Raw genomic sequence first — 23,993 nt, forward strand, 5'->3', positions numbered from 1 at the left:
ACACAATGGCATTAGATATCCAAAGAATGTTGTTGATAAGACCCATTTTCCTCTGTCCAGAACATGAAACCAAACATTTCACAGGCTGTTCACGATCTACACAACATGAGGAAACATGTAAAAAAAAACACAGCAGAGGATTTTGCTCAAGAACTTTTTCCAAGTTAAATTTATTCAAAACCATATATAACTATGAACTGTACATTATATACGTATATTATATATTTCATCAGTTTAGTAAATAATTACAATTTCCTTACAGACAGTTGACTATAGACAAGACATTTTACTGGCACTATCAATTAATGGAGGGGTGTTTGTTGTACCCCTCCAACATTGTCGTATCAAATTGCTTTAAAACATTGTGGTCCAATGCAAGGCTAAAGAAAATGTCCAGCAGGTTTCAGTCATCACAAATCTCTTAAAATTGAGAGTAAACAGGGTTCTTGCAATAAATGAATTAAAAATGTATAAAGATTCTTGCATTTTTAATGATAGCCGTCTAGATCAGAAATTCTCTGCTCTGCTTTTTTTTATGTGTTTAAGTACAGTGGAATTACTGGAGAGTAGTCTGCCTACAGCACATGACAAAAATGGACTAGTGTAGATTCAATATCCCACACTGGAAAGCATAAGAACACAATGGTATTTTACCAATACCAAGACCTGACAAATAAGCCTGATTTATACTTCGTTGGGCACCAGTTTCGCACGCTGAAAATAGATAATGTTCAAAGTGTACACTGCTGCCTCCAAAAAGGTGACTGCAACATGGTTCCCCATGCACATCAGCGCGTGTTGAGCTTGTAGATCTGCTATTTTTGCATGCAACACTGGCATGCAACAAAGTATAAAGCAGGTTCTTGATGGTGCTTGGGATGGCACTGAAAAAAAACCACAGTATTTTGTTATTGAATGATACTGATAAATAGACATCTGGTTCATCGTTGGGTCTGACCAAGCACATAAGCGGAATTCTTTTAATTCTAGAAATGTACAATATGCAAGTGTACAGTTTCTAGTAGGGTAGCTACAGTACACACACCATTTTAGATTAAACAGGAACAGAGCTTATGTTTTTAAAGACATAATGGATAGGTTACAGATGAAGGCCTCCAATTCAGAGCAGAGATCTGAAGCTTAAATGTATGCTCCACTGCACAACAGTGTTTTGCGTGCCGAGAATAACTTATTAAAAAGCTAACAATGTGTCGCATCGCGACCTGCTTGAAAATCTGCTATTTTAAGCAAGCAACACCGATGTACTATGGAGTATAAGTTAGGCTTAACGCTGCCTGTGGAACCAAGCCTACCGGCATGACGTACTCTGGTTTATTTCACCATTTAGATTTTTTTTCCTGCCACTTAAATAGCTAATACATAGCCTAACAGTTATGCGACATCTGTACAGGAGTTTTTGAGATGGCTATTCTATTACGTTTCTAATTTTATGTATATAATGAGGGAAAATTTGCTTTTATTTCTGGTTATGGTGGGATTTCAGAGCTGCCGACAGATTCAGAATAAATCAGTGAATCCTACCCGTTAAAACTTGTGCAGTCTAATTCAGTGTCCCCCCCCCCTCCCCCTCCCCATCCACTAATAGGACATCTCATGTGTTTCATTTAATATAACGCAGAAATCCTTATCCTATGGAGTTACCTCGCTCTGGTATAGTTCTACTTCTTATGGTTTCACAGTAGGCTAAAGTCTTAAGTGTTAATTGAACTCTGAGGGTCCCATTTTGCGCGGCATCTTATGCCTTATGACCAATCTTATCAGGCATTTTTTTTTATCATTTTGAAAAGCATTTAAGCTTGAAGATTGGCTATTTTTGGAACTTTTTTTGTATATTTTTTTAGACAGTCTTGGACTGGTGTTGGGGGGCTAATCAGATGTTGATATGTTCCATAGATAAAAGAATATTTTATTAATGCTCCATGCTGTTTGGGACCATGCAAGTATATCATGTTTTATCATTGCTAGGGGGAAATATAAGTGTGTAAATTGTTTCATCCCGTGGTTAATTATTCCCTTTAGTTATTTTAATTTTGCCCTTAAATCAACGTAATGACACACCCAAAATAGGGACTCCAGGTCTATGTGGTTAAATTAACACTCAGGATTTTGCGGTCTATCTAAACATCTAGAACCCACGTTAGTGTTTCCACGTTCTGCTTTGCTCCAAAACAAACTAAAATATCCACTACAACTGTCATCATACATGAACAACAGAGGTAAAAAATAACATTTAAAAAATCTCCGGATATTACACTTCCCAAGGCAGATTACGAGAGAGGAAGTGACCATTTCTGGAGTAAAATAAAAGGAGAGAACTAGCAGTGAGGGGTCAATGGTTGTGAAGATTCTAGAACATTTCTCAAAGTGAGCCAGCCTCTAAAACCACTAACAAGAGAAGCTTCGCTTTTCTCAGGCAATATTTTTAAACGTTCGATAATGTTTCAGTTATAAGTCTGATATCAACATTAACATCAACATCATGCATCCATTTTCTAAGAAAAACAGGCAGATTATACAAAAAAATAAAGACAAATTGGTAATGGTCACTGTTCAACAGTTCCATTGACCCTACAACTGTATTAACCCTGAAAAGATTGATCCTTCAGTGTTGCTCTAACGTGACAGGCATTTTCATGAGAAAAAAACAAAACAAAACAAGAATTGTCTTGGGTGCTTCCCTTAACCACTTAAACCCTATAAACTTAGTTGATCGTAGTCCCCCAGGGGTCTATAGTAGGTCCCCTCCTTTTGTCCCTCTACACAGAAAATAGCTGATCTACAAGCTCACCAGAGCTTGTAGATCAGCTATTTTCATGGAACATTCGCTAGGATTCAAGTGGTTTTTAACCCTCGTCTTTGTCGACTGACAGAGACTTAGTGCTGGACAGAGTAGTGTTGCTGTGATATAATGTTACGGTGACATGTTCTATCAGTTCATATAACAAAGTCTTTCCTCTTCTGGGGATGGACGGCGATATGCAGCGTGGAGATTTGTTGAACAAAGCCAATTTTAGACTTCTTAGTGTATGTACCCAAAGAACAAAAGGACAAAGTCACATCGATTGTATTGTCCCAGTGTTGGATAAGGCATTTCATTCCAGGGGACGGTTTTATTCGATTTTATTCTATTTTTTAAATGACAAAAATAACATCAAAATTCTTGTCCGAGAACGGCTTTCTCAATACTCATCTCGGATTCACTGTAAGGCATAAAAACGTCAGGTAGTGCTTCCTCTGCATGCGTGCATACTAGAATGTATACATCCAACACATGCACTGCAAACGAAACAAACAAAAAACAATTCCATTAACATTCACTTGTTCTTCCCTCTTGGTATCCTGGGACGGGGCTGGCTTTTATCATCCCCCTCAATGCGTCATGGGGAGGGGGGGGGGCTGCTATGTGTGAAAACTCATCCTAATGCGACAGCTGTGCAATGAGGCGCGTTTGTTTTCTATTTCTCCCATCCATTTTCAGATTCACTATTAATCCCTGTGTTCGTGTCTCGGCGGGCGGGTGATCCCTTTTCATTAAAACCGCCCTGCAATCCAGGCTGCTTTAGTCGTTGTCGTCCTCCCCCCCCTCCTCTCTGCAGAGATACCAACAGATATTACATCATTCAGGAGGGTGCTGCATCCATCAGCAGGTCGGCTCAGCAAATCCCTGGTCAGAATCTGGTAATCTTCACCCCAGGGTCACCTACGATCAGACGGGCCATGGAGGGATGAACCTGCGGGGTGGGGTTGGGGGTAGGGGTTGGATGGGACAAGCGAACATTAATACAGCAACAGCACCGATATGCTCCCATTTCGAGTGATTAACCATCTGCAAAAAAAAATAGCAGATCTACAAGCTCACAACGCCTGGTGCGATGAGATTTGGTGTTGACGGAATAAAGTGGTCCAAGTACAGAGCCAAACTCGGGTCCAGTTTACCAAGTCTAAAGAGTTTAATTGCACATGTTTGACACTTGCACGTGCAGAAATCTCTCAGGCTGAGTGTTATAAATGTAAGAGACAGCTTTTTATCCTCTCAGGGAGCCTGAAGTGATGCTGAATTAAAAATGGTTCCATTTCTCGTCTCACTGGATTACGTAATATTTAAAAACAGACTCCGGTAGCTCGGCTAGATCTGACAAGCCTCACATGTTTCTGAGCAAATCTGCTTATCGTCTCTGTCTGTCGGGTGGAAACCTCATATGTCCAAAACTGTTACTTTTCAGGATTCAAATTCAAAAGTAGCAGATCTACAAGCTCAAAACGTGCAACATCAATTATAAAAGATCATTTCAAAAAAAAATTGCGTTGATTCGCTTATATAAAGAAATACTGGTATAAAAAAAAACATAATTCTCAATTAATCGAAAAAGCAATCAATAACATTAATAATAAACGTTATTTGTAGAGCACTTTTTAAAACAGTATAGAAAGAACCTCACACGTTAAATATAATCTCCATAGAATAATCGCTAAGAAAATAATCAATATTTGCAACCCTATTCTCCTTCACATTTTTTCTTACTTGTGACCAACAGTAAGAATGCTGAGTGGGAGATGAGGGAGACATTGTAGGAGAGACGGACAGTAGGAAAGCTGAGAAGGAGAAAGTGTAGGAGGGACAGACGGTAGGAAAGCGGAGAGGGAGACAATGTAGGAGAGACAGACAGCAAGCAGGGAAGCCGAGAAGGAGACGGTGTAGGAGAGAGAGACGGTAGGAAAGCTGAAAGGGAGACAAATAGAAGAGGTAAAACCCAGGTGAAATTTGACAGTGTGCCCAGCATGGGTACTTGTACTTTCAGCATGAGTGACCCTAGCAGGGTTCAAACTCATATCAGTCACTTCAAGGCTCGGCGCACTCAACTACACAGGACCATAACTGTAGTCTTTGAACTTAGTCGGGTGCAGATTCCAAGCAATACTGACATCAAAAACAACAGCACTTAAGTAATGGTCTATTAAGCTTTTAATCCAAGAGCAATAGCTGACGATGGCCAATAGGCCTAAACGCATACATTTTTGTGACTGCTGCTGCTCTGTTGCATTAAAAGCTTAAAGGTAGGGTAAGTGATTTGCATTGGTTAAAATAAGTGTTAAATAGCTCTATATTCTGATAGTACTCATTGCTATAGAGTGTTTGTTCAGTATTAGGAGTCTCCTTGTCTCTCCACCTCTTTATTAAACAGAAAATGCATTTTTGTTTCAGTTTCAGTTTCATTTCCAATTTTATCCAACCAGGACAGAGAACTCAATCAGGATACAGATTAAACATGTGAAATTGGAAGTGATGACACTAAGAAATGAGCAGACAAAATTGGAACTGGAACACTATACAAATTAAGCTTAAAAATGGGTACTTTCTCCTGATTGGCTGAGATTTTGACACCTACCGAAAAATGTATTTTCTGTTTATTAAAGAGCTGGAGAGACGGGGAGACATCTGTTACTGAACAAACACTCTATAGCAATGATTACTATCAGAATATAGTATTTTAACCTTTTAACAAAATACTTTTTGTTTTAACCAAAAAATATCACTTACCCTACCTTTAAAAGACTACTAAAGACTATTAATGTACTTGTGAGTGCGGTTGTTTTCAAACTCATATCCTAATGACCAATAAATCTGAATTCTAGCCACTAAAAACAAAAAGCACCACAGTAACCACACTACGCTAAAAAGTACAGTGAACACAAGGAACCATCTCGGAAGTGTCTCTGACCTGTGCTTGGAGAGGTCCGTAGGGCACCAGCTCTCCATCCACGGTCAGCGTTCCTCTCGTGGACAGGGGTTGCAGCCTGAAGGCCCTGCAGGAGACGTGGCTGACGTAGGGCGAGCTCAGAGTGTGGTGGGTCCCTCTCTCCATGGCAAAGAACAGCCGCAGCAGCGTGGCTCTGGAAATTCCCGCTCGCACGAACGTGAGGTGGATCAGGCCGTCGTCGAAGCGGGCCTGGGGCGCCGCGTGGAGGTCCGCCCCCAGGTGGGTCTGGTAGAGGGCCAGCACCAGGACAAAGTCCCCCTCGATGGACACCCAGTCTCGGGTGGGGAGTGGCTGGTCGAGGGGGGGCAGCAGGTCGTCCCGGGGGGAGTTCGGCGGCAGACGGTCGCCGAGGGGCCCGGCCGGCTCGGCGAGGTCAAAGTTGAACGAGGAGGCCGGCACGCGGTAAGAGGGCGACGGCGAGGTGGAGCCCGGCGTGTTGGGACGCGGGGCGAGGTACGAAGAATGGGGTGAGGCACAGGAGGGCGACGATGGGGGTGTGGGCGAGAGGGACAGGGAGGGCATCTTGGGGGGCAGGGTATTGGAGTGGGGGTGCTGGAGGAGGGAGAGGGGCCTGGGTCGCACGGTGTTCTGGTTCTGGTCCAGCTTCTTGGGCTTGAAGGAGAAGGGAGAGTGGCGGAAGGGAGAGGAGATGGTGAGGGATCGTTCCCGTGGGTAGGGATCCTTCTGGTAGTACGAGCCGTTCAGACCTGTGTCTTCCTCGCCGTATGGTCCAGACTCCGTGTCGGCATCCTGGCTGAGCGGCTGGCTGAGTGGCTGGCTGAATAGAGCGTTGGCTATCTGGCTGGAAGGGGCTGAGTTTTTCCTCAGCGCCTGCCTGGCCTCCTGCAGGTTGTCTGGGTAACACTCCTCCTCCTGGTCCCCGTCCACCCCTTGACCGACGTCGTCTGTGTAATGCTTTCCCAGCTCCCTTGCCGGCACAGTGCCCTCTCCTTCTACGGAGCCGCTGCAACCCCCATCCCTCACCCTTTCCTCTTCCTCCTCTTCCATCTCACTCGAGTCCTGCTCCGCTCGAACCTCGTCTTCCCTCTCCTCCAGGCTTCCTTCCATCCTCCCGTCCCTTTCGTTCGCCTCCGATCCTGCGGCCGGCCTCTCCTCCCCATCCTCCATGCCCATCATCATCATCTCTGCCTCCCCCTCACGCTCCCTGTCTTCTGCCAGGCTGCTGGCCCGCACCACGCCTGCTGCTTTTCCACCCCGGGCTCGCTCTCGTCTCCGCTCTCTCTCCCTCTGCCTCTCCAGCTCACGTTCTCGTTCTCCCTCGCCGCGGCGGAGGCTCAGCTGTTCGCTGATGCCCATGTCAGAGCAGGTCCGGTGGATGGGTGTTCGGCAGTAGCCCTCCAGCCCCTCTGTGATGCTGCGGGACAGTGGCCTTCTGGCCTGGGGTGACGAGGTGACCATGGCGGGGGGCAGGTAGGACAGACGGCCCTTGTAGGAGCGCAGGGAGGCGATGCGCACCAGAGTGCCTAGGGTGAAGCGGGCCGAGCCCAAGCCCCGATATCTGCAAGGGAAATTGAGGGATAAAGCTTTATTTTACGAGACATCAGCAGTGTTGACAGCATATTTTACATACATCCAGAACTTTGTTTATCCATTGCGAAGAGGACTTGGAATTTTGGATCCAGTTTGCCAATCGTTCCGTCCTTAAAATATGTGGAATAATATAAGTAGACACCACACATGGTGCATCCATTAAATATTTTAATGACTAGTTTTAAATAATTATCAAGAAGAATTAAAGGACGACTTCACTACTTCAAGTAGACAAAAATGGTACCATATTATCATGAGCATTAGTGAGAACCAATTATATGAAGGTAGGTTGATAATGGGCAAAGACGTCCTTCTTTCTTTCTTTTTCCTTTATTTATTCAGGTACCCATTGAGAGCCCATTGAGAGCAAGCTCTCTTTTTCAAGGACGCCCTGATAACAAACATTTGAATCACATTACAATGTCACAGATGCAAATAAACATAGTGTTACATGAAACAGGTGCAGTCACTATGTAGTGTGTCCTCAAGAAGCACCCTAAATGTCTCTATTGAGACCAATCGCACCAGTTTCAGAGATTCCTGAAGTTTGCATGGAACAGTCTTTCCTTGTTCACTGCTCTTACGTGGACTGGTATATCTAATGTGTGTTTGTGAACGTGTTGAATGTCCAGTAACCTTTGTCTCTTTCTGCTGGTAAAAGAAAAACAGGACCCGTTTCTGTAAAGGAAGCAAATTTGTCCAATTTCTTTATTAGGTTCTCCACATGAACCTTAAATGAGAGTTTGGCATCTAGCCAAACGCCCAGGTATTTATAAGATGTGACCAGCTCAATTTGTTCACCTTTAAGAGTGTAAATACCAGTAAAGGGATTTATATTTGGAGACCTAGTAAATACCATGCATTTTGTTTTGTTGGAGTTTAAAACAAGCTTAAGGTTAATTAGAGCTCATTGACACCTACTGAAGGCAGTTTGCAAATTTGCAGTGGCCACTTCCAGCGTTGGGCCAATACTGTATAAAATTGTGTCGTCTGCATACAAATGGACATCCCAGTGCGGAGAGGGGAGTCACAGTGCAATATTATTCACATAAAGAGTGAATAAAAGGGGGCCCAAAATTGAACCCTGAGGGACGGACACCTTTACCAATTGACAAAGAACTAGATTTAAAACCATCAGCAACAACAGCTTGAGTTTTACCATCTGACCGAGATATCATCCAAGCCAATGGAGGCTAGCTTCTGTAATGAAATATAATGGTCCACAGTATCAAACGCTTTAGAAAGATCAATAAAAATAGCTGCACAGTGATGGTGATTATCTAGACCAGTTAGTATGTTATTTGTGACAAGCGTTGTAGCTGTCACAGTGCTATGGCCTGGTCTGAACCCTGACTGTTGAGGTTGGAGTATGTTGTGTGTGTTCAGGAATGTACGTAACTGGGAATTGACTAGGGATTCAAGGACCTTGGCTAGACAGCACAATTTTTATATTGGCCTATAATTATTTAAATCTGACCAATCTGATCAATACCTTTATGAAGTCCAACAACAAGTATGCTGCAGTTACACATACTACCTCCTACTCTCTCATACACACACACACCTTACTCTCTCATAGCGCCTGTCTCCCAACCTCCCGCTCTATTTCTCTCTCTCTCCCCCCTCCCTCCCACACACACACACACACCTCTCACTCTCGATGTCCACGTCGGACACGAAGCCCCAAGCCACGGACAGGAAGGAAAACAGTCGTCTGGAGGTGGGGCCGCGGCCGTGATGCGAAGGGTCGGGGCTGGTTGTCACAGAGACCAGGTCCATGGGGCGGACCCCGCCGCGACAAAGCAGGAAGCAGCAGTTGAGGAGGAGTGGCTCGCGAAGGCACATGTCATAACTGAGGAACAACAGAACAAACTGTGATACTGCACACCATCGCCCGCAGATACAGATAAAAGACAAACAACAGCCCAAGACAGAGTCCTTTCTCTATCTCTTTACAGATATACTTACTGTCAGATAACTCGATTGAGATAAAAAAAAAAGACATGCTTGTTTTCTCTTTGCTGAGGACACGGGACAGCCAAACAGATTTAAGTTAAAGGATCTGTGGTTTATTCTGCAAATATTCAGTCCAGAATAAAATATTGGCACTTTGGCTACCAGTGTGTGCGGCCACTTTATTGTCTCTTAGTCTATCATTTGGATCCTTCTGCCGTGGGCTGGCACCACTACAAAGACTTTGGTGTGCGAAGCATTCCTGTGCACAGTGTTATTCTGCAAATAACACATACAAGAAATCTAAAACTCATAACCCATCTCGCACAAACTCAATGGCCTTGACATTGAAATATTTTTTAATATATATTTCTTGACAGGGACAGGGAGTGACACACAGCAAAGGTTGTCAGGCTCAGGACTCGAACTTGTGACTCGCTGTCAAGCTGCATTAGAGCCTATATGTGGCATGCGCCTTAAACACTAGGCCAGCGGCACCCCCAACGAACTTTGAATTTGTTCACACATTGTTGTCATCGGGAGGAAGTGACCACTTATGTAAGTTTCCCAATTACACTAACATGGTGCAATCACTTCAGACTAACAGCGATATCAACATCAAACGTATCTGTGTTGTGTGTGTGTGGAGGGGTCTATCTAGAGTCCTAAGGTCAGCCCTGATTAAACTTTCTACATCTTCACAGAGTGGCTATTTATCTTGATCCATGCTGACAAATGTATAAACCACTTGATAAATTCACAGTGGGCTGATCCACATGACTCAGCAGATGCACACAATTGTTGTCATACATTTGATAATTAACCTAGTTTTACAATCTTCAATCTGTTAGCAGCTGTTAGGACAGATAAGTTGACTGCCTATAAGTTTCATATATATATATTTTTTTTCGTATTAACTCACTACTGTGACTTGACATAGCAGAGTCAAACTACAATATCCATCAGTAAATGGAATAACGTTTTCACTATCTAACTAACTTATCCTTGCATTAACTTATCCTTGTTTTGCATAGGTGTTTGCAACGCAAACACAATACTTGGATGATATTAAGGGCATATTGGTGCCAGTATAAAAGCAGTAAAAAAATGTACTTGAATCAATTGACCTTAATATGAATACTTTGATGTTAGCTGATTGCAGAAGGATAACACATTCATATATTCATTCAATTACAATAAACCACTACAATACCCCACCGGAGCAAATTTTCACCTAGCGTTACTCACACAAGTTCAACCACGGGATGATTTTTGTTTATTCACGCTACTCTAATAACCACTATTAGGGCAGGCTGATATGGACAAAATCAAATATGATATTTTTTACCAAATAACTATCAAGATTGTGTTAACATCAATTTATTTATTTCCCCCCCCCCCCACACATTTTAGGAGGTATAAATAGGGAAACCAGGAAAATACACTTACCGGTATGCAATATCAGGATATTACGATAATAGAAACCCCAGACAAATATCGATATTGCCCAGCCCTAACCACTATTGCTACCTTGTGTCGCATCTGGGGCTTCCATAACAGATACATAGTTGTGTCTGGGTCACAAATATGTTCAGCTCAAGCTGGAAAATGACCTGCAGAAAGCAACTCTTACCCAGCATGGTGGTTGATGGCACCAGCCAGGGCGTTTCCAGAGCCGCAGGGCAGGATGCCCACCGGGGTCTTTATTGCTTGTTCCCAGTCCGGTCGCTCCATCAGGCCATTGATTACCTGCACACACAGCCACAGTCACCCTGTACTCTAGTCTCTAGTCTAGATGTACTGGAGTTTGTCCTGAGGACATTGATACAGCGACATATCAACACCCACATAATACTGACACAAAAGGTACACATCAAAATGCGAGGCCCTTTTATCTGACCCCACACACACACACACACACACGTGAATCAGGCATAACTCTAATCCCTAAACCTAACTTCTAAGTGACTAATCCTAACGCCTAACCCCAACCTTTTTCTAATTTCTCTAAAACGTATTTTTTCCCCCCAACCATAAAACAACATATTTTCTAGTGAGGACCAGGAAAATGGTCTTCACGATATCTATTTCCCAAATTGTACTATACAAGTATAGCAATACAAGCAAACACACACAAGCAAATTTGCCCTCCCTTGGAGACCCACCTCATGCAGCAGGCCGTCTCCAGAGATGATGATGATGCCGTCCCACTCCGGCAGACGGATCTCTCTGATGAGCTCCCTGGCGTGGTTCTGGCGCTCTGAGACAACAACACAGGATAAACATGAAGCACTTGTTTGAACACACAGGAACAAGTCAACAACACTGCTTTTGTTTGTGGACATAAAAGTGTATTTCTTGGTTTGAAAACAGACACATGGTCTGAAAATATACTACGGCCAATCAATAAACCTGTGTGTTTTAACGATATTAACCCTGGCGTTCCAATGTTGGGCAAATCTTCTGAAGATTTAACTTTTCCCCCAAAAATAGCCATAGCATATCTACAATCTCACAACACGTCACATCACGATGGGTTGGGAGATTGTATATTTGCTATTTTCACTATTTGTTGTACGGAGATGTATATAAAGCTTTAAGTGGTTATCTGTCAGGTTGTAGATGATATTTGAGTTTTGGGTGATTTTGGTGTGTGTGTGTCCGTCCGTTTGGGATGCATCCGATCCAAATCCATTCAGGAAAGCAAAACTAATGCAATGGAAACTGGCATTTCTTAATCATTATTCGGTGGGTAAAAAGCCACCACCTGTCTGTGCATCAGCCATATTTTTTTTTCAAATGGATTCATATCATTGTGGATGGCCACAAGACAAAAATATAGTGATTTGATTCTGCCCATATCGCCCCAGCCATAGATAGCATGCATCAGTGTAGAGTTCTGTGGAGCTCTGTGGATCAAATTGGGCTAAAACAAGATGGATGTTTGACACTAGACAGTAAACATACCCACCCCTCCCCTTCCTCCCTGGGAATAATAATTTTCTGACAGTATGGAATTGTACGCTCAATCACTCTGGCACTCAACCTTTCCCACAAACAAAACTTGATGTATGAGTGTGTGTGTGTGTGTGTGTGTGTGTTAGCCTGGTTCCAGACGAATCTGCCTTTGCAAAATCGCATCGCACTTTAGCCGTCGGCAAATTAGGTCTGGCCCCCCTCCATAGAGATTCCATTTCTCTCCCTCCGCAGTTGTGCGGAACCAACCAGGGCCCAGTATCCAAATGTGGGCGGGCTTGTGTGTGTGTGTGTGTGTGTGTGTGTTTACCGGTCTGGATCAGGTTGTAGCTGATATTAGCCTCTCTGATCATTGGCAGGATGTGCGTCTGACACCACTGCATCGCCTGGCCCCGCCCACTGAAAGGGTTGACCAATAGCATCAGTCGTCGGGGTCGAGGTAGCAGACTTCGTGTGAATTCTGAAATGCAAAATATATTTGTCCATTACAAAATGTAGTGTGAGAATAACTTGATTCTAAGCAAAGGGCATAATCAGCAATTCACTGCATTGGCAAAGGAAAGCTACCGATGATGTCAGCTAAACTATAATTATGGCTGGGGAATATTTAATTATGGCTGGGAAGCATTTAAAATACTTCTACATTAGAGGCAGATCTCTACAAATACAACGTAAAATATTCAGTAAAGATATTCTATTCACTAAAGATAAAAATATTCTAAGTATCAACGTATTATCAATGTTCAACAGTACAAAGAAACATAATTAGCCCAAATAACCTCATCTCCATTATGCTCTCTTATTTATAACTGTCATTACAAAACGTTAAAAAAAAAATTTTAAAACGTTTTCAGAAGAATTTCAGAATTTTCTAAAAAACCTCATGTGAGCTTGTCGATTGGCTATTTTTTTTAAATAGGGCTCAACAAAACATGCCGTTATGTTCTAAAGTTGTGCGTTCAAGTACAATTAGAGAAAATACAACAATTTGGAGGCATTTCAAGTAGTGGATGTTTAGTAGACAAACATTGTCATTACACTGCTAAAGTCTCATCAACCTCTCTAGCTGTCATTACAGAGTTCCCTCGGCCTGGGACTTTTGGCACATCCAAGTTCAATACTGCTTGTTCATGTCATAGGATCTGCTTCCTGCTGTGCATCGCTCTTGCTCTTTAGGAAGCAGCATCTATGAATCATTTACATTCAGGTAGGACACTCAAGAAGACAAAGATAGCACACAGTACCCAGGTGTGGGGAAACAAGATGAGCCATCACTGAGAGTGCCAGAGAGAGGTGCGTATCCAATATCTATCAGTCATTATTAACCACATGAACCCTAGTGGCCCCATTCTGGGCATGTTATAGGCAAACATTTTGGGAACATAGCCAATCTACAAGCTCACATTGTGATGCATTGTGAGCTTGTAGATTGGCTATTTTCAGCGAGGGGAGTTGGTGTAGAGGAAAAAAGTACGAGACACTACGGACCCCTGGCGGACCCCCGTCAACCAGGAACACAGGGTTTTACCCATTAAGACCTGAGGCCAGTTCTACAAATGCCTTCTAAATCAGTAGTTATCACACTTTCAAGATTTAAAAAAAATGTGGTTATGGCACTATTCAGACTTGACAAGATGGGGGGGGGGGGTTTCACAAATGCAGTATTCTTTTAGCTACAGTTACGTCACACCCTAGTTAAGTGTGAATAGGGGAAGCGATGAGAATCGCTGTCCACAGTGTCAAAGTGTTGTTGAAGATGCTAACAAAAGGCACTTCTTGAATGGATTGGATTTGGCTCCCTTTCGTGGCTTGGGGGCTTGAAAAACAAATATTTGGACGTGCCATCTTCATTTTTCATAAGACGGTGTATGTTGTTCCAGGGCCCTGCACTACAAAATGTAAACACTGTTTTGTCCAGAGGACAGAAAAAGATATCACTGTGTGCAATCTCACAAAGGCAAGATACCGGTATTGTTTGCACCTCCAAGACAATGATTGATTTGGCTTGGCCATGCCCCCAACATTCCTGTATGTTTGTAAATTGTGCATTTCTTTTTACATAGCACCTTTATTCAGAGCGCTTTGTGCATTACACGGCGGGGGAAACCGTGCAAGCCACCAACTTGCTCATCATGAGCAGTTAGGCGTGAAGTGCCTTGCTCAAGTACACTTTGAAAATAACCCAGGGATCGAATAGGATATAGGAGCCTTCCGAGCCACTGTCGCCCCAATGTCTCAAAGAATGCAGGGAGGGAGATCAAACGGCACTCTTTCACTCAATCACACATACAGGAACATCACGGAAGGAAGCGGGCGCACAAAACGGTGGACATCAGGCAGTACCGTGACAGAGTGGAGGTATGACAGGGATGAGAGGAAGACGACGGAATGCAATAGGCTCTAAGGAAAGGGACAAATGACCGATATGGGCAGGCTGTTATCAGCTGCACGCGGATGTGCATGTCAGCCTGCTACGGAGGAGCAAAAGATAGAGCCAGAGGGATTGGGGAGAGGTAGAGGAGTGGGTATAGGAAGGAGGAAGTAAGACAGGAAGAAAACACAGACGGGGTCGGGCGGTCGGATGTGCCTCGTGTAAATAGAACCATGGGAGTGGTGAGAAAGGTGAGGCCTACGCACAGACAAGAGCGGTAGACAGTGGTATCGGTCCGTCTGTTTATTGGTGGGGTAGGAGGGGTGGGAAATGGCAGCTGACCCACCCTTTCTGTCTCTACACTGGACACTACAATGATACAGACCATGTGTGCGCAGGACAGATAACAACCCAGAGAGGGATGGAGAAAGAGAGAGAGAGAATTGGTTAAATGTTAGACAAAGTAAATTGGAAATCAATGTGCCTGAGGCTTGGAATACGTATGACATCCTGTGTTGGGATTAGTTAATATGAATCCCCACCACCAAAAAGGTGTTTATACTTTCCATTTTGGAAAAGTAACTAGTGTTGGCAATAGTTGCATCATGACCACCTTTATCTGACTGATTGATTGAATACTTACGTACGGCAAGTACAATTTAACAAGCATTGCTTAAAGGATAATCTCTCAAGAACAGATTCTGCTCTCCGCTTGAATCTGTCGGGGGGGTTCTTCATAACGTGTACGCACTGGCCTACAAGTGGGCGTGCCTTCAGATCAGGAAGCAGAAAGCGCTTTACCCAATCAAATGTAGTGGGCGGGATTTACTGTGTGCTCTCGCTTCCCACTGAAAACAAACCGAAACTCATTTAACAATAGCGTCCTCGGAGCAGACAAAACCACGGAAAGATATTCACATTTTAACTTGCTCTTTCATCATAGAAACAAGTGGGCTTATAACCAAAACGATCCATGTTATCTGGGAGAAGTGGTGTTAGTGTTCCGTGTAGAAATATTGTTAGTGGGAATGAAAACATAAGCGCACCACCGGAAGAGGAGCGCTGAGGGCAGACCAAAAACCCTGGTTTCCTTGCGCACGGGTGCTCCGTTCAGCTCCCCCCAGAGCCAAGTGAAAGAGTAAAAAACAGCAGAGGGCGCTGTTTTTCCTTTTTATTTGGCTTTGGGTTCCCAGATTGCTTAAAGGATAACACAAAATGCCCTGTGGGCTTGTTTTCATTGTGGTCCTATGAAGCTAGCATGGCAAGAATCTAGCATGCATCCTTAACCACATCAAAGATACAGTATGTAAAGGGGGAGGAGACAGAAACATCACTTTCTTGATCCGGCACTACCAGCTTCCGGCAATACCAGCTTCAATTCAATTATGAATAAACCATCTTTTAATGATCGTGACCCTTAAAGAAATAAAAGAAGACCTATCACACTTTTGTGTTCTGGTTTCTTGTTTTTTTAAAAGTGTGTATAAAATGTTATTGCGGTATTTAAGCAGCACAGTAAGTTTCTGACTGGAAACCTGACAAATCTGCTCGAGCGAATACAGTCAGAAACGTACTCTGTGCTCTTTATATGCCTCAATAAAATTATATAGTGTGCACACATCAAAAAACAAGAGCTCAGAGAACAACTATTGCTTTCATCTTTTATTTTCCTGAACCGATTATCTAGCCTCGGAAACCCATGCTTTTTTTTTGTTACAAAAGAAAAAAAGCCTGGGAGAGCCATGCAGGAACGATGGTCTTAGGACCTTGTTATCTCCTAACCAATCAGAGTGCAGAGGGGCGTTGCTCTAAATTTGGTGACGTCAGCGTGCTCCGTGCACAGGCCGGGGGGGGGGGGGGGGGGGGACATAGATTGGTGAGGCTATAGAGCGTCGCAGTTCCCGCCCACTTCCTGTTTTTTTTGGTGCCGGAAGAAAAAACTCAATGCATTTTTCCATTGACATTTCCAAAAATATTTATATCTATTAATTTAAGCCTCGAATCAAGCCATCACGAGATGACATGAATCATGACCATAAAACGTTTTTTTCTGTGATTTTTTTTTATTTTATATTTAATTATATGATATACTATATTTAATAAATACCCTTTGTTTTGCCGTTTTCAACAAAAAAAAATATTCATGTCATGTCATGATGGCTTGATTCGAGGCTTAAATTAATAGATATAAATATTTTTGGAAATGTCAATGGAAATATGCATTGAGTTTTTTCTTCCGGCACCAAAAAAAACAGGAAGTGGGCGGGAACTGCGACGCTCTATAGGAAGCCCCGCACAAATCCGGGCGGCTGGGTTTGGATCCGCCCTTCAAGACCATCGATTGGGCTCGTTCTCTCAGTCTACCGATTATCTGACAAAGGTCGCAATCATTAACAACAAGTGTTTTTGGCTCTCATTGACTGCATTGCGTTGAAGTTTGGGAGCCCCAGTTTGCCTTCCAGTGCATCTATGGCATAGAACATCTGTTTCCTCTTAGTTTACATATCCTTGAACCACATGAACACTAGCTTCCCTTCTGGGCATGTCATAATAGGCGGAATTAGCTGAACATTCTCAGAAAATAGTAGATCTACAAGCTCACAACGCATCACAAAGCAAAACGTTGTGTATATCGGCTACTTTCAGGAAAGACCTATAGAGGGAAAAAATCACACCCAGTGTGAAGTGGGCGGTGTGGTCACAGTGGTCATCACAGTGATGGAAGTTCACTTAAAGAAAAGTAATATTGTGGACCAACCATTGTACACCCCTAACTTAAAAAAAAACATAAATGTGTTTTTTTCAAGTGCATAGTCCTATTTATAGGGCTATGCACATGTGTCATGTTTCACTAGCCAATCACAGTCCTGAATAGACTGTGATTGGCCAATCACGGTGCAGGGTTAGGGGGGTACACTGGTGGCCAATCACAGCGCAGGATTGGGGGGTGCAAATATCCAAACCTCACATATAGGGGCGGTTTCACCGCCCAAAAAGGAGGGGAACAAGTAGAGACCTGTGTGGCCCCCGGTCAACGAAGCATATAGGGTTTAAGTTATTCACAACATGGGTGACAATAGCTGAGTGGGTAGAGAGGCCACATGGGAATCAGAAGGTCACAGATTCATCCAGTCTGTGTGTCCCTGAGCAAGACACCCCCCCCCCTCCCCTCCGCCTCCACCGTGCACTCAACATGACCATCTGAGCAGCCATAAGCTGGGTGAAGCTGAGAGTGAATTCCCCCCCCCCCCCTCCGGCGGGATCAATAAAAGGTCTAGCTTTTTTTAACACAGCTGTATTTATACAACCGTCTTGGCTGCATGAAGGCTCTTGAGAAAGAAGGTCGCCTAGCTACTGTATAGCAAACATGAACCAGACACCTGTATAAACCTGGTCACCTGAGGTAAACAGACCTCGTTTGACTTCTAGTACACAGTAACAGAAATAAACCTGAGATTCATATGTGCCAAGACGATGATTGTCAGAGTGACTCCTGTTAGTGCTGCTATACGCCAAACACTGTTAGCAAAGCAAGCTCAGTCACTGACTGACTGAAGTCAAGAAAGACAATCAACGTGAAAACGTTGATTGAACGTGACATCAACGTGAAAACACCAATCAAACAATTCCCTTTGCCAAATAGATAACAATTATTATGGTCCCAATATCACGTAATTCTGTCAAAAGCACTGAGCCCCACAAAAGGGGACTGACACACATACCTACAAACACACACACACACACACACACACACACGTATATGCACACTCACCTGTTTCAGGATTTACGACCACCCCCCTCAGCAGACACTGCACTGCCACGGACCACTTCTCTGCCTCTGGTCTGCTCTCGGCCAGGTAGGCCCTGACCTGCCGGCGTCTGGACACCCCTTTCCTCTTCTTGCCAGGGGGGTACCAGTACAGAACCAGCAGCGGGGGCGCGGGTGCCCGGGGGCAGCTGGAGCCGGCCAGCTCCGACAGGGGCATCAGCAAACGGGCCTCTTTGCCCGGCCGCGGCGACAGGCGCTGAATGTGGATGTGCGTGTGGGTGAGGGTCAGGGCATAGTTGGAGATCGGTGCCGTGGTGGGGGAGGCAGCCGGTGAGGGGCCGCCGGGGCTGTTGGGACAGCTGTTGCCGTTGCCGTTAGTGCCTGACCCCCAGTCTGCAAACTGGCTGTGGAGCAGGGCCTCTGACGGGGACGGCACAGGTGGGTCTGGGGACCGCATGGTGGCTGCTTTTGGTTTAGCGAAGGAAAAGAGCTTGGACGGCTGTAAGAGGTTTCTGCTAACAAGCGGACGGCAGCCGTTTCAAAGGAGTCTTGGAGGGGTAAATTGGGCACGCTCTTTTAAAGATTGAGGAAACCCCAAAATGTGTCAGTCAGTCACTAAACATCATCCCTGAATCGTCCTTGAAAATCATTCTTCAGTGCTTGTATTCAAGAAATAATGTAAAAGACAAAAAACTATTTGTAGCCATTTGCTTATTGATCTGGGAAACAAAACAACAGCTTCCAGTTGAAGGTGCTTCTGTTTTATCCTGCAATTCCATTAAGTGCAGCTTATTGATAGCCAGTCCTTATGTCTTATTCATAAAGCTCCTGTCTAATCAGAGACAGTTTGGTCTAAAGTGCCACCAGTTTATACAGTTTCTCAGCACTATCCAGTGACAAATGATGGAGAGCACTTCAGAAACACCTGATCCCAGGCAAAACCCTATTCCACTTTTTTCCAGTAGGAGGTCAATTAAAGAGTGTTTACACAAAGATCACTTAAGTACAAATAATGATGTGTTTAAATTAACAGTTCAAAAGCGCTCACTGTAGTTAAGAACGGTCACACGACATCAATACAGACTTTTTAAATAAAGCACAAAATAAAAGGGACAATACGGGAACATTACATTGGACCTAAAAATGGTTCACTGATTATTAAGACAAAAACATAAAAAACACACCTTGCTCTGACAAGGAGGCTACGTAGATTTTACACTTCTTAAAAAAATATTGGTGTGGAATATTTTGTTGTAAGTACTGGCCCAAAAATAATTATGTAATGCTACAGATAATAATACGTGTGCCCGTAACTTGAGATACACGGAGTGAACAGCAGGCAGTGCGACAAGGTCTTTGCAGTCTTTATCCAAAATTAATACCCTTGCTTCATTCTAGAATTTGCTCCTCGTAGCAGGAGGGTGAATGACACCGGACAAGTAAACAGTTGACAAACAAAACAAAACAATAATATATAAAAAAAGAAAACGGAGACAGCTCCAGACGGTTCCCTGTGTTAAGTCATGGTCATGTCCTGCTGGAGACAAACCTCATGTTCCCTCCCATAGATGCGTGTTCCTGTAGGGGATAGGAAGGAGATAAACGGTTAAACAAGCATTGCTACAAACTTACTTACTGTTGGTGGTTCAAATAGTACAGACAAATAAATCCATGGTCATGGCAACTCTCTCATCTACAATATTATAATAAGAAAAGGTAATCATCCATTAAAAAAATGTCATCATGATGGGAACGGTGTGGCTCCAATGTTGATCTCAGACTAACCTACCTCATATAGCTAACCTGCGTTTCAGTCGTCTTGTATCAATGTATCTATGACATACGACTCCAAACTTTGGCAAGGTTTCAGCCAAGCACACAGCGAGCCCCGTCGATTTACATTATAAATTTAAAGTTAGATTATTTCAAATCAATACTATAAACAACATAGGTCTACTGGTTTGTGAGATTTGTGAGGTTTGTGGCTAAAATTCCAAAGTGGCCCCTGTCAAAGCCTTAACCTAACCCCCCCGAACTGTTTTCTTGTACATATTTCTTATGTTTCATACCAGTAACCTGTAAGCTGATCGTATGACGTTCTGTATAGTAATGTATATCTGTCTGTCTCTCATATGTCATCATGATTTGTGTGCGTGGGTATCTCATTTTAAACAAGCTTAGTGCTTTTATGAGTTAACCAGTTTAGTAGACCTTGTATTGTGAATTGTACTTCCATGTACTGTTTCTCATGTCTTCCTAAATAAAGTACATCAATCAATCAATCAATCAATCAGATTATCTCCAGACACACAGACAGACACTCACAGAGCCACACCATAGAAATATTACTGGGTATGCCAACCCACTGTTTTCCTACAGATACTATCTTCAATTTGTTGAATTTTGTTCTGAGATTTAACTGAAACACGTTATACAGATTAACCTTACAAGAGCATCCATGGAAAAAGGCTGCAGTCCTGGATCACAACATCAACTTTACCAGCAGTAAGCAAGAGGCATTTATCATAGCATTTATCAGAAATGGAAGTAGGACAATAAAGTCCTCCTGATATGTGGGACAGATTGTATAAGGAGGGTGACGCAAACAGAGAGACAACATCTCCATTTATCCGATACGAACTTTAACCCCAGTCGTGACTGATGAAAGCCACAATGACTCAGAATCACACATCCTCAACCAGCCTTGGCTGAGGCAGCACATCATTTTGGGATGAGAGGTTAGGTTACAGGAACATAGCAGATGTTCTTCTTCTCTAATTTGCCAGGGGACCTACAACACACAATGTCTTTTACAATTTGTACCCTGAATTGAGATTATACACATTGCCGGCCTTGATTGTTAATTTTTATTTTAGGTTTCTTTTGCGTGACAATTCATGTCTTAAACCGTATATAATTGATGAAACAAATAGCCATATTAGCTGATCTACAAGCCCACAACACATCGCACTGCAACGTGTTGTGAACTTGTAGATATGCCATTTTCTTTGCCCGTGTTAATGTGGTTAAAATATATTTATGACACCTTTCCAAAGAAACGACTTAATAAAACGTCAGCAACAGTTAGAACAAGTAGCCTACATTTGGTCTGAAGTTTGATGGCAGTTACACATTTGACAGCTCTAGGCTTATGTTTAAAAACACTTGGGTTTTTGTGCCCGAGATGTCATGATATTTTCATGATATTTTCATAACAGTTTAGCTCAGCAAGCAACATATCACCCAGAGTGACTTTTGTAGATTATCCCTTGTAGTAATTATCAATTTGTTTAATACAATTGATAGTAATCAAGTTAAATAGTACACTAGATATTTCACTCAACAGGATTCATTTCTAATTCTGTCTCAACTAAACTTGTGTGTTCAGTTTAAATTTGTAGCAGAATGATCCATAAATATTGATTACTTTTAAAGCATGACTTGGTCTGTCTGGCTTCTATCTATATCAGAATCCTTCATCTTCCAAAGTCCAGGCTGAAGACTAAAGGTGATCTTTGCCATCAGGGCCCCTAGGCTTTGGGATGACTAGACGTTATTAATATTAGATCAGGGGTAGCTGTAATATTTTTTTCAGTCACTCAAAGCACCAGACAAATAAGGTTCCTGCTATGAAGTTTTATGAGAGCTGGGAGATAAGCAAACTTCATTGCAGACAAAATCAATACTTGACTGATGTCCAGTTCGGATAAATAATACAACTCTGCTGATGCCCATTGTTGCACTTTAATGTCCTTGACACAGGGCGGGGACACAGCAGCAATAATACCAGCAGGCTAATTTTGTCTCAGATGCACACAATGACCTGCTGAGTGACCAAAGCAAGGAACATTTTTGCCACAAAAAAACATCTCCTGTTTCCATTGCTGTGACTCAAGACCTGCAAAGTGTGTTGGCTTCACACTTTGCTAAACAGCCAGTGAACTAGCTAAAGTAAACTAACTAGTTCATCAGGTCTACCTAGTGTTACCTTGTTGACAGCTGTCAAGTGTAAAAGTACCTTGTTTGTTGCATCATGTTGCTAATTAAAAAAGGAAAATGTGTTTGTATATATTCGAAGGAAAATGTAAAACAAAATATTCTGTGGACATCATATTAACAGCAGGAGGATTCTACGTTTCACGCCAACGGCCAATCAAATAACAACAACTACATTTTCAGGCTTGTGAGACTTTTAAATAAATATTTTCCCCTCGATATGTGCCATCAGATTAATGTGAGCTCAAGTTAGTTAGCAAATGAAACATGCTACCAAGTGCCAATTCACACTGAGTACTATAACTATAAAGATAACTATAACTATATAGCTATATAGTTCACCATTGTATTTTTTTTTAATAGTTGGTGTGAACGCTGCCATACACTTGACTTTGAACGGTTTTTAAAACTATATTTATATTTTTATAGTTATAGTTATAGTGCTCAGTGTGAATGGCCCTTAATTGTGCCTGGACCCAAACCAAAACAATGACTGACGGAGTGCCAAAATAACTGTTGTGGTTTTGGCTTCAGAAGGTTTTATACTTACATTTTAACAATAAATAGGTTACGCCAGTGCACTAGCAAGCAGCCAGTCTTGCTAGTTGGCTAAAGCTACCAACCAACTCTGTAAACTTCCTTGGCCGCAAGGTTTAACGGGCTAGTGGGTCAAAACAAAGAGCTCATGTAGGCTCTACGGGTTGGAGGTTTATAGTCTGCCTCCTAAGGCTCAACAACCGGGAGATATGATGATAGGAGAGATGATGATAACGGTTAGCCTAGCCGTCGTTATTAACGTTATAAGAAACGTGTGATCTGATCCCTCTCCCTGTAGACTATCTATCTATCAGTCATCTTATTCATTGTTCTAAGCCCAACAAGACGAGGCTTAAATTAAAATCTACCAAAGCAGGACAAACAGGAGACAAGAGTTGGACTAATATGTAATATGCGGTAGACTAAACACAAAAGACGGAAAAGAATTACCTCATTTTTGCTCCCTCCGCGACGGTTACAAGTCGCTTGCACCCTCTTGGCCCTGAAGCCTCTGGACTGGACTGCTTGTTCAGGAAGTGTCTGGGCTCGCTCTGCTCAGCGACACAGGGAACTTTTTTGCCTTGCATTACTATGGAAGTGCATGCTCAGCTACACTACAAAAGGTAGCTTTGACTTGCCTTACTGTCAAGGAATATTGTCTCCTCCCATATCTTAACATTATAATAAAATATATAAGTATAAAATAGGGCTCGTTTAATAAAAACAAATGTATTTCTGTGTCCACAATAATTTCAAAGCCAAATAAAATGTTAATACATTACATCCATCTCATTTATAACATTGGAATATTATACATCACTTAGATACCGAATCTGGGATCGTTTAGAATTAGTTATATTCATATAGAGTTATATTCTGGAAGAGTTTATAGAATTATGGATAGAAAATATTTTTGGACATTTCTTACCCCATCATAAATCAATTAGTCACTTTACTCTAGTGCTTACAAACATTACCTCCATGAACAAAAAAGATAGACCCAAATGCAGCCAATACACTGTGTCATTTAATTCTTTCACATGCATGCATGCATGGAAAG

At 42.7% G+C, this 23,993-nt stretch overlaps 1 protein-coding gene across 1 annotated transcript; it reads right to left on the reverse strand.

Moving 5' to 3' along the window:
- Window positions 1–151: 151 nt before the first annotated feature.
- Window positions 152–23,511, reverse strand: sphk2 (sphingosine kinase 2). The gene is made up of 8 exons (XM_080427009.1): window positions 23,384–23,511; window positions 18,404–19,978; window positions 12,571–12,720; window positions 11,450–11,544; window positions 10,918–11,033; window positions 8,980–9,183; window positions 5,742–7,299; window positions 152–3,752 (listed from the first exon to the last, which is right to left on the reverse strand). Exons 2-8 carry the CDS (start codon window positions 18,855–18,857, stop codon window positions 3,690–3,692), a joined length of 2,640 nt encoding a protein of 879 aa, XP_080283135.1. The 5' UTR covers window positions 18,858–19,978; window positions 23,384–23,511; the 3' UTR covers window positions 152–3,689.
- Between the last annotated feature and the right edge of the window lie 482 nt (window positions 23,512–23,993).

Source organism: Gymnoscopelus braueri (assembly GCF_963280865.1).
Source record: "Gymnoscopelus braueri genome assembly, chromosome: 4".
NCBI classification, from domain to species: domain Eukaryota; kingdom Metazoa; phylum Chordata; class Actinopteri; order Myctophiformes; family Myctophidae; genus Gymnoscopelus; species Gymnoscopelus braueri.

Bases quoted from the DNA above. Each gene is read 5' to 3' on its own strand.
- sphk2 (XM_080427009.1), bottom strand. From the start codon at position 18,857: ATGCGGTCCCCAGACCCACCTGTGCCGTCCCCGTCAGAGGCCCTGCTC. The intron at 12,721-18,403 runs GTGAGTGTGCAT...TTTGCATTTCAG, and splicing joins GGTCGTAAATCCTGAAACAG to AATTCACACGAAGTCTGCTA. The intron at 3,753-5,741 runs GTCAGAGACACT...CCCACCCCGCAG, and splicing joins ACGGACCTCTCCAAGCACAG to GTTCATCCCTCCATGGCCCG.